This window comes from Stigmatopora nigra, chromosome 21 (assembly GCF_051989575.1).
Source record: "Stigmatopora nigra isolate UIUO_SnigA chromosome 21, RoL_Snig_1.1, whole genome shotgun sequence".
NCBI classification, from domain to species: domain Eukaryota; kingdom Metazoa; phylum Chordata; class Actinopteri; order Syngnathiformes; family Syngnathidae; genus Stigmatopora; species Stigmatopora nigra.
In genome coordinates, this window is record NC_135528.1 from 3,316,778 (window position 1) to 3,328,720 (window position 11,943).

General features: G+C 37.1%; 1 protein-coding gene across 1 annotated transcript; it reads left to right on the plus strand.

Moving 5' to 3' along the window:
* Positions 1–228: 228 nt before the first annotated feature.
* Positions 229–11,340, plus strand: rmp24 (ribonuclease MRP subunit p24). Its single transcript, XM_077744054.1, has 5 exons — positions 229–463; positions 2,911–2,933; positions 3,733–3,950; positions 9,872–10,059; positions 10,786–11,340. Exons 1-5 carry the CDS (start codon positions 378–380, stop codon positions 10,946–10,948), a joined length of 678 nt encoding a protein of 225 aa, XP_077600180.1. The 5' UTR covers positions 229–377; the 3' UTR covers positions 10,949–11,340.
* The last annotated feature ends 603 nt before the right edge of the window (positions 11,341–11,943 follow it).

Here is an 11,943-nt window from a genome sequence, read left to right on the forward strand (position 1 = left end):
CAGTGTTTCACCGAGTGTCCGCTAGGGGTTTGTGCGTGTTAGAGCGTCACATTGAGTTTTTTACCACAGTTACAGCCCAGAGTAAATTAAACATTTGTATTCAAATGTAACTGTATTTTTTTTGAAGATCGAGTAAAGTGATTCATTGTGTTTTAAATTTTGGAATGCAAAGCCTAGAGTTAACTGCTCCGAACTCAGTTTCCCATAGTTCCAAGCGCTATTACGCGTCATCGCTCCGCGACAGAACGTGTCTGCTGTTGACGATTGCCTGCTATTTCCACATTGGCAAATCATAGGCTTGATAACTTAGTGATCGTTGTAGTTTCCTCGTTTTTGTGAAGTTTGAAAACAAAATAACATTCTACTTATTGAAAAAAATGGACAAAAAATTGACAGACATGTTTCGACTACAGGCAGCACAGCTCTTTCAAGTAAGCTGTCCGGAGGAATCTCGATTTCTGGTGTAAGAAAAATACAATTTCTCATTATTTAACAACTCATGTTTGATTATTAGAGTATTCGGTGGATATACATATTATTATAGCAGAAAACCACTATTAATGAATTTGTGTAATTGCAAAACCAGCAAGTGACCAGTTATTTATAGTCGTTCATGGTTTTTCTGGCGCCCTCTTGTGGCTCATGTTTGTATAGCGCCAAATATATTATTGTTTTCAGAAAACTATGTACTATACACATTGGTCTAATTCAGGGGTCGGGAACCTTTTTCGCGAAGAGAACCATAAACAATTCCTATTTTCAAATATTATTCCTTAAGAGCCATACTCAGAATTTAAAGTAAAAATATATGAAAATGTGAGCATTTATTATTAATTTCACCACTTTGAAAGTAAAAAAAAAAGTCTGAATTCTCTTGAGAACATTATTTCACTGATTATTACAGTCACTATCAATGAGAGAATGCCTGCAGAAGAGTCTAATGAAGAAAAAATTATGATTTAAAAAGGCGGAGAGCCATATAGACCCATCATAACAGCCACATATGGCTCCCGAGCCATAGGTTCCCTACCCCTGGTCTAATCTCTTATACACATTCCTTTAACTTTATACAATTATAATATAATAAATGCAGTGCTTGACTATATTTTTCCCAATAGGATATAATTTATTTTAGGAGGCATGGACCATTTCCATTGAAATGGGCTGTCCTATGAAGACATTGTTTAAGGGGTAAAGTATGTTGATGTGAAATGTGCTGTGATATTTCCAATTCAAGAAATGTAGGAGGTGGCTGCGTTGAGGGGTGACATTTCGGTAAAAGCAACGTCATCCAGGATTGTGCTGATAGCATCTTTCCCGCTTTTCACCGTGAAGAAACGTTGCACTTAAAAGGAGATGCATAACAAAAATGTAAATAAGGAAGAGCTTGTTTATGACTGGTAGGCTCTCAAGAGAGATTGTTTGGGGTTGATTCTTCCTATGCTGGAAACAGCAGTACTTTCAAATATGTTACCTCCACCAGGGAAATTTAGTTTTAATATTTAGCAGTTTCCCCGGACAAAAGACTAAAGTTTATCATAATGGAACATAAAAATGATGCAAATTGCATTTACAATGGAATTGTACTCCAATGTCATTGACATACACAAAATCTCTCACTAAACTTTTCATGCTCACGTTTTCATTTCAGAATTGTAAACAGTTTGTCTAATCCAAGTACGGTTTATTGAATTTGGACCGGATCAAAGGCTAAGTGTGTCCGATTCGGGGACGAGTGTTTAGTTGCCAATCTTACTCTGTCCTCACATGGTCCATCTCACCTTCAGGCTGGACAGCATCAACAGACACCACTGCTGCAGCTAGATTAAATCCGACCCCAAACAACAACATCCAGACTTTACGATGGCACGTGCAACCCAATTTAAAAAAAATATCACAAAATCCCTTCTTAGCTAATTTTAGGTGGCCTACTACAATGTAAGTGCAAATATGACATCAGTGGTGCTCCAAAAGTAGAGGCTCCTATAGAGGGATTGTTGAGGCTTGTGATATATTTTGGTGGGTTGCCATGTATTGTTTGGCAGAATTTATGTTAGCACCCACTCATTTTAGATATATGTATCCAAGTAGACAGGATAAAAGTAGTAACTTCTACCTAATATGCTAATTTTCACTCGATCTACTTAGATGTATTTATTTTTATTTTTAAAGTCTGTTATTGTTAGCAATTTAAATAAAACAACAATTTGTGTAATGTTTTCAAATTAATGCAGATCATCATGCACTGTTATGCTAACATATGGCTATTTTGCCTGTTGCTCTCCATTTTACTATTTTTTACTTTATTGTGCTAGGCCACAGGTGTCAAAGTGGCGGCCCGGGGGCCAAATCTGGCCCGCCGCATCATTTTGTGCGACCCATGAAAGTAAATCATTTTTAATACATTTTTTGTTTTTAATTTAAAAATCATTTATTAAAATATATACACTTTCTGTTTTAGGATCATATTAAAATGAAGAGTATAGACGTATATTAAATTTCCTGATTTTTCCCCCTTTTAAGTCAATAATTGTAATTTTTTATCTTTTTTTCTGTATTTTTAGTTCAAAAATCATTTTGTATTTTAGATTAGATTAAATAACTTTATTCATCTTGTATTTGGGGAATTTCATTGTCACAGTGGCAAGAGGGTGAGAATACAGACACAGAAAAACACATTTTAGACATTAATAAATAGGTAATAAATGAATTTATAAATTCTACACCACAATTAGTTTTATATTCACCAAAGATGTGTTAATCTTTTTATTTTTTTATTTTCATTAACTGAACCCAATTTATTATGTGTCAGAGTTTTGTCAATTCTATCTTTACTCTATGTAAAATGTTCATTAAGTTTATAGTGTTTTGGTAATTTGTCTAATTTGCCCATTTTGTCTTTCTTCACAGTCAGGAGTATCTACAGGGCACCAGTAAGTCACCCGATCATGTGTTTTATTTGTATTATTTTTTCGCGTATACGCCATATTTGTTGCTCAAAAAAAAATTATGACTGAATCGAGGCTACGGCTTATATGCGCACAAATTAGACTTGACATAGACCAAACTGCACATTTGTTCTCCCTATTAATACCATGAATAAGGAGGTGAAAACTGTGAATCAGTGGGCATCTTATCTGAGAGAAATTGTATGATTTAACCATTTTAAGGCAATTTTAAGGGTATGGCTTATACACGAAGGCAACTAATATCCTCCTGATTACCAGAAAAAAATCTTGTTCAATCAAATTTATTTTGAAATTCCCAAATTATGTAAAGTAATTGGAATACTGCAAAAGAAATTTGATATAATTGGAAAGCTGGTTAATGCCATTTGATGCACTGGGTGAGAGATATTTATGTTTAAAAATGTCCTCTACAGAGGATACATTTGAACTATACTGGTATTCAGGAAGATATTTGAGAAAATACAGTATTTGTTTTAACATTTGATGCCCTGCAGCTTCAAAGAACAGATTGTGCTAGCAAATGGTACCTTGTCATTGTTGATAACCCTCAGTAAACCCACCAGCTGCCTTGGCAGCAAACACACACTCAGAAAATCAATGCCATATGACACTCAAATGCCAAGTGATTTCATGAAAGTCAACTGAACAAGAGGTTTGCCGTATATACTGTGCTGTTAATTGTAAACATGATATAATGAAATCGTTTTTTATTTTGGAATGAGTCTATGACTTGCTTCTTCTTTTTAATGCCTTCATTTTACAGACTGCGAAAAGACAGAATACGCTGAAGGACTTACCATGGCAGTTTGCAAATACTGCAGCCAGTGGCGGCAGCCTGACAACTACCGTGTACGACTGCGACCAAAATGTCGTCCATCCGTCAGGGTGCAAAGGCTCAAGCGGCGGATAACCCTCAGGAGAGTGCTCGGCCCGGCGCAGAATGCTAGGGTGCGTCGCTTCATGATGTCACCCTCAATAGTGGTGAGTAGACATGACACCATTTTTTTTTTCAAGGTGTGTTTTACTGATTCAATACCTGTATTTTTTTTAGACCAGGTAAAATAGTGAAAAATCATATTTTATAAAATAAAGGATGCCCTGCCGGCACCTCCCCAAGAATTGCTTTGTTTAAAAACATTGCATCAAGTGTGTCAAAGTGGCGGCCCGGGGGCCAAATCTGGACCGCCACATCACTTTGTGTGGTCCGGGAAAGTAAATCATCAGTGCAGACTTTCTGTTTTAGGATCAAATTAAAATGAAGAGTATAGATGTATATTACATTTCCTGATTTTCCCCCTTTTAAATCAATAATTGTAATTTTTCTAATCCATTTTTTTCTGTGTTTTTAGTTCAAAAATGATTTTGTAAAATATAAAAAAAGCTAAAATCAACATTGTTTTATATCTATAAAAAATTATATTCAGGGCTTTTAATCTAGTTCTTTAAATCCATTTATAAAAAGTTTGTAATACTTACATTGTTGTTGTGGAGATTGTCTCTTAAACCTGTCACTCCATAACAATCACACTTCTCAATGATGTCGAGTGTTTTTGTCACGTGACTTCCTCCTAAACTAAATGCCACTCTCTTAGAAGATATTTTTATCTTCTTTGGATTGTCAGTTATGTAGCACATGTTTCGAGGCCAACAATTCAGACCTCGTCCACTCTGTCGCCCACTAGAATGATAAGAGATGGAATGCGCAAGGCTTCCTATCGACCACGTCAACACCAGATAATACAGAGATTGTGATTGGTGCCCACTCTTCTACTCTTTAAAAACGGGAGGTGTACCGCCTCAAATAGCTTAGTGTGAGCCATACTGTTGTGGTATTACAACTTGCAAACTGCTCCGGCAAAAACCTTAGCTAAACATAGCGTTTTGCAATGCAAACTGTCATTAATATATCTAAAGTAGTATTAGATTAGATAACTTTATTCATCCCGTATTCGGGAAATTTCATTGTCACAGTAGCAAGATGGTGAGAATACAGACACAGGAAAATACTTTTTAGACTTTGTTAAATAGGTTATAAGCCTATAAATAAATATATAACATAGATGTACATGTATACATATAGTTGGTCTTAAAATTCAGCAATTTATTTTGTTAAAGATGGTGGTAGAAGAATCACCTAGCAACAGTTAGCAACAATTTAGAACTACATAATATTAAAAGTAAAGTGTTGAAAAAAAAAACTGCAATATGTCACGATATTACATTGCATTGATTCAAAATCTCTGTAAATCGATATTTACTGAAATTTTAAGGATCGATCCCAAGACATTCCATCAGACTTAGTAACTATTGGGTTGTGGTGGCATGGTAAACACTACGAACTCATGAATCAAGTCTACTTGTGTCTGGCCAGTCAGAGCACAGTTAACTAGGTAAGATGGCGGCGACCTGAACAAGGAATCTTTGCTCTATTTTGAAATAAATGACCGTATTGGCCTTATCGTCTTTGTCACCCTGCAGTTTTGTGCATCTCAAGTCTCATTTATGCGCATATATGCCGTACCCTGGATTCAGTCATCATTTTTTGAGCGACAAATATGGCTTATATGCAAGAAAATACGGTGAATTCATACCAAGAAAGCAAGAGATTCTAATAGCTGCAGATTGTTGTGGACCAGCACGTACATAGGACATGAGGTGTGAATGTCTCTCCCATGGGTGTTATGGGACTGTCAGGATTCATATCAGTCTTTGTGATGCAATTGTTCCTTCCTCTGCAAGGTTGCTGGTCAGATTATCTCACAATAGCTCGTTAGTTGAATTGGAGAGAAAGAGCAAGAGACCAAAGCCATAAATGGAAAAAGAAAATGTATTTTCCCTGAACATTACAGTGAAAAAACACAGTCGAGTAGATGAAAAATGCTTTAAAAGGGTTATTTCCTTCATGAGGTGAGGTCAACCACATGCAGCAATTTATGCCACTTAAGTACCGTCATTTTCTCATTTCTCTCATATTCCGTAACAATACACAGCAGCACATCCGCCTCTTTTGCTGCCAGGATCCATCTAAATTGTGTGGTCTTTACGACTCTGTGATAATACTTTGGGGGTGTTCTAGGAATGAGGAATAAGCTATTCTACGGTTACTTCATCCCAGCACTGTTGGAACAAGGGTAGAATCACAGATCCATTACAATGGAATGCGGCACAACAGTGGTGGGCTTTTGTCTTTTTTTTTTTTAGAATACTCCCAACTGTCCTCACGTGTGTATTTGTGTTTGAACAATTATTCCCGTCAAGTGGGTGCCAGCTGGGTTAGTCACCATTGAACACCATTCTGTGCACAAAAACAACCTTGTCGTCACTTTCTGGATCAAGCTAAAGCTACGCTTCCTATGCTTCTAATAAAAGTCAGCCGAGGGACTTGGCGTTCCTCAACAGTAGATTAACGGTTGGCACCGACAGTGGGGTTAGAATGGAGGGGCAATTTATGGCACCCCCTCCTACTGTAACTGAGCCTGAAAACATGAGGTGCATTAATGGAATTACTATACTACTTTGAGAGCACGCACGTGTCAGTAAATCATCACTAGAACTCCTGGCCAGATCCAAACATAGAAAAAAGTAGGTTAAAATATTGCAGAATTTGGTGAAAATGATACGTACATTTTTTTCTTGAATTTCATTCAAAGATGTCAAAATAAATTTTGTTTTTATCTGTATATATTTTCTCTATTTTGAAATAAATTACCGTATCGGCCACATTTCCTTGCGTAATGGTGTCACGGCGCCGTCAACTTGCAGTTTCATGCATGTTGTGTTTTTATGCGCATATAAGCCGTACCCTCGATTCAGTCTGGATGGCGTGAAATTGATTTATGAGGTTGGATTTGTGTGTCTCTTTCATTTTAGACAGGCAGTTTCTTAAGAATTATCGGAAAAATGTGAACGTGTTAGGCTACAAGCATGTGCTGGGATACTTTTTCTTAGAAAAACAGGAGCGTGAATTATCCAACTGGTGGTAGTTTATCTTACAACCCCCTCGGTCTGATTGTCTAACGAATAGTGTAGCAGATAACGCCCAGAGGCAGACAGTTTCTGTTTCTAACTTTATCTTTTGAGTTGAGAAGAATATGGGACACAATTTTGTCGTTATACTTTGATTTGTCATTCACATTAGTGACATATGGCAACTTGAAATGTTTGGCTAACCTTAGAGCTTAACGTGTAGTGAGTCTAAGGGCAAAATCCTTAGACAAACACGGGCCAATCAAAGTCTCACGTGCGTGTATGGTCCATGTTAAGGGATTTAGAGGAAAATTAAAATCACACACGTGATAAGTGGCTACCATATGTACAGTTAAGGTATAATCTGGATAAAGTGGGTCACATTGTCTATAATAGTGTATGTATTTGTTTATTTCCTGGTGATAAATACTGAAGATGTAAATTCAAATGCTGATCCAGTAGTTGCACATAGTCAATTGATTAATAAATAATCTAACACTTACATGGTTGTGGTTAAATACAAGCTCATGGACAATGAGTAAAAATAGCAGTGTAATCTACAGCCAGATTGCTGTTGTCACTATATTGAAAAACTCTTCCAGCTTTATTGATTTCAACAGCTGTTGTGCCATTTGGACTCCTCATCGTATTTATTATTTTTTTTTTTTGCAAAGTGATTGCAATCAGAGACCAGCTGCCCAGTCATAAAGTCAGGCCACACTGTCCCGAAAAAAAAAATCAACTTCTGCATCAAGCATACGATTTAATGCACCACGCCATAGACATTTCTGCAAGTGCTGAAATGAGTCAGGTTGATTAGTAATGCTTGAGAATACCTACCAGGTTGTGAACAAAGCCAATCTATATAGAATCTAGACTTTATCGTTTTCATCATTTGTGTTGCACAGACTGGATAATGACCTTTATTGACTCGCCATTAAACCCAAACCTTTATTAACTCCACTGTCCAAGGTCAGATCTCATGTGTGAAGAAGGTCCTGCACCCAAAGGATTCTCAGGTGCCCATTACATGGTAATAAGATGTGGTGGTAACCAATGTTCCCTCTTAGATGCACACTAGTGCAATTGCGCACTACTCTCGTCTTCTCTGCGCAGCAGCTATCATATGGCGCACAGTAAATAAAATATATATATATATTTTTTTTTAATTATTATTATTATTTTTACCCCTTTCCCATGATGGCGCCGTTTACGCGGCATCCAGTGGCAGAAGCTCTGTCCACTCTTATGTTTTTCGTGTTTTACAGCATGTTTTACATGCAAAATTAGAGGGAACATTGACATGTCATACTGGTGTGCCCATAGCGAGCAATGATGATGTCGCTCTCACTGGTACTCAGTGCGCTCAGGGAGGTTGTATTTCTGCCCAAACCAACAAAAAATTAGAGGGAACATTGGTGGTAACTGATTGAATGCTATGGTAGGCCATATCTTGCCCTCCTCTACTTTACATAATTCCTGTCCTGAAGTTTTTGTTGTTGTTTTTTTTTTTTTGGTGCATTATCTTGCTTCAAAGTGCCATTAACAAGGACATACTGTACCTTTTAAAGACGTGTTTTCACGTCACTGTGTGAGTTTCCCCAGCGAGCAGCATTTTGCTCAGTGCTGGGAAGGCCACCAATAAATCCAACCCTGTGACAGCGCACTGGCCCACACACCCCCGCCCATAGTGGCTAAATGGGTGGGCCGATCGGCTATAAAGCCAGACGTGCACTTGCTGGTATAGTAATTCCTACTACAGAATAATCCATCCCTTCTTCACCTGTCGCAAAATGGCTACTTTTATTACGGTGAGTTTTTCCCTTTGTTTTTAGCTCGTTATGTTTAGCAGGTGGTCTATTTGTGACCCCTTCTTACACTGGAAGTCGTTTATGGTTTTAAACCTTAGATTGTTCTGTTTTTGCACGTTTTTAACCTCACCTACAAGGTAGTCTCCTGATGAAGATTATACTTTTTTTCATGAATCATTTTCTCAATATGTTGTTGAGCATTTATTCATTGCAGGTGACTAAAAAGGGGGAATCTAATGCAAATTAGATTAATTTGGATTATGCAAAACCAATTTTTGGTTGTACTTTCAACACAATGTAAATGTTTATAGTCTTTAAAATCACTTTTATGCAGATTACTGTTATGTGACTCGGTAAAAGTTGCCCTCCATGCTTCTGTTATAGGATCCATACCCGTGAATAGACACCACCACATGGCAACAGTCTTTCCTTGTTCTCCCATTGGCTTGAATTCCCATACAGCATTTCCTTCGCTTTTAATCTTTTCACAACTGTACGAAAAGCTATGAGCTATCAGCTGTTAAATGAATCACTTCCCAGCTCATTTGTGGAGGATTCCTAAGCAGCTCGGATGTTTGGGGTCTTACAATGCGTCACACCAGGCTCATTAAAGCCCCCTGTATTAGGTTTGTTGAGTCCCATGGGTCTAAAATGAGTCACAACAAAATCAAAAGACATTTACATTTGTTTTAGGGCTGCCTTTCTGGTATGTTCTTACTAACAACTTTTAGATCGAGGTATCTGCTAGATAAATATTTTGGGACAAAAAAAATTAATTGAATTTGTGGTACAATTTTTTTCATTCGCATTATTGTCATCAACTAATATTTAATGCTAGTTATTGCTACAGTACATAGCGAGTCCCCTACAATTGTCATGTTATAATTGGTTGAAGGCCAAACAAACTGGTGGTGGTGAAAAGTAATTAATAATTATAGTTTACTTTTATTCCGAGAACGTGACCCCAAACACAAAATTTGAGGGGTTCAGTTTCCACTTCAACTTCAATGGCTGCTTCAACTGAAAATAGCCAATTAGGTTTTGTCCATTCTGTTTTCTATTTGGCGGAACTCGTGTCCAAGGACAGATATACAATTGTATTTTCATTTCTGTTTCCATATGTAGATGGCAACCTGCCACACCTGCAACAAGACAAGCAGACACATAGGAATGAATAGGGATGCTTTTTCCACCTTCTCTACTCCGGGTAGCAGTAGCAAGCTAAAGAAACCATTGTCAACTAACAAGACCTGGTCTGTTGGCACACCTGGAAAGACCCCAAACAAGAACAAGACCCCCCAACGCACCCCAAGGTAAGCTAGTCCAACTGAAGTGCAACCTTGACTAAACAAAGGCGATATACAGTTGTACCTCGACATACAAGCAAGTTGAGATACGAGTAAAGTTTTGAGCAGATATTTATCTAGAGATACAAGACAAATTTTGATGTACAAATAGGCAGCGGACGTGAGATGCTGCTCATAATTACATCATGGCCACTGTCTCCCCGCAACTCATTAGTGTAATGTATCTACGAGCACTGGGCGGAGCATTGCATTTTTTCAGTGTTTTTTTCCCTGTTAATCAGTGCGAATGGCGTATATACTACTTCTCCTTGGCAAGTGGTTGTGTGTTATCCTATGGTGAAGACATTTGTATGCATCATTTTCGGAATATTTTGTGTGCATCGTAATCAAAGTTCATTTAAATTAGTTTGTTATGTTACAAGCATGTTGCCGTGCAGTCCCCCATCTCATTTTAATAGGATTAAACACATTTTAGGAGTATTAAACCACTCTTTATTTGTTACTTTGTTATTACATGGCCAATTAGAACAATTAAAAATGTTTTTCCAATCCAATATACTGTTGTTGGTGTTTTTTCAGAGGATTGGAACAAATTAATTTGTTTTTAGTTCATTTCTATGGGAAACATTCGTTTGAGTTACGAGAAAATCAACATACGAGCTCGGCCCTGGAACGCAATAAAGTTGTATCTTGAGGCACCACTGTATTAACATTTCTTTTCCCATTTACCAGGTCGACCCCCAGTACTCCTGGTTCAATCTCCTCTTTCAACCAGACCCCCGTCAAGGCCCAGCACTGGGTGGCCAAGCGTCTCACCAAGATTTTGATGCGTGAGGACAAACCAGATACCGAGAAGGGCTCCTTGAAGGACTTCCTTACAGCACTGGGTCACTAAGTCGTTTACGCAAAAGGAAGGGAATCTCCTTTTGGTTCCCGAAATGCTACAGCACCCTCAACGACTGGGATGTCGCAACAGTGCTTAGAGGATTTTGTCTGGAGGTTTTTGGTATGAAAATTCCTTAAGCATTTTCCTACACTGCCACGTGTGTTATATTTGAGGGATTAATCAATTTTGATCACCCCTCATGGAGATGGATTTGTTGATTGTGATATCCAAACTTTTGTAAAAAAATATGCAAGCGGTATTACCATCTTTGCTTTATTCACTTTACCAAAAAAAATGTTGTTTATAAGCTTACATTGTGTTATTTGTTGTTGCTTCACAATGTTCAGTTTATTTTTTAAGCAATGCAAAAATTGTTGATGTTTTTTTTTTATGGGGTTGTATGGGGCTGCTGCATAATGTAATGGCAACATACACATTTTGTTTTGCTTAATGCTACATTAGAAATGATTTAATTTGTTATGTATCACGTTTTTGTTTTGTTTAATATTTTGATTTACATTTTTTTACTTGCTGCCAATAAAATGCTGTCATCTTTAGATGGAATTTGGACACAATAGATATAAAAAGTATTTTTTTTCTTTAATTGGGTCGGTATGGTTTACCCTACACATGTGTGTTAATGTGAGAATTTGAAGCATTGTAAGCTCTGTTTATTTTACAGTCCAGCATTTATTTGGCTGAATATATTATTTTTGGGCTGAAATATCAATTTTTTTCTCAGATATCAACCAACTTTAACTTTCTGCAATTGCTTTCTTTGGCCATTCCATTGAGTAATGCATCATTTTTAATACCTCAAATGTGTATTTCTACATCACTTAAATGTTGAATAAAAACCTTTATAGAAACTAAAATGAGTGTTGCCTATTCGTCTTTAATTTCTATACTTGAGATTTGGTATGATTAGTTTAGGTCATAAACTAATCATATACTACTATTACTAATCATAACTGGCAATATTGTGTAGTACAGTAGTATATCCT

Excerpts from the sequence above, each read along its gene's own strand:
- rmp24 (XM_077744054.1), top strand. The coding sequence starts at position 378 with ATGGACAAAAAATTGACAGACATGTTTCGACTACAGGCAGCACAGCTC. Across the intron at positions 3,951-9,871 it reads TGATGTCACCCTCAATAGTG|ATGGCAACCTGCCACACCTG; the intron begins GTGAGTAGACAT and ends TTCCATATGTAG. Across the intron at positions 10,060-10,785 it reads ACCCCCCAACGCACCCCAAG|GTCGACCCCCAGTACTCCTG; the intron begins GTAAGCTAGTCC and ends CCCATTTACCAG.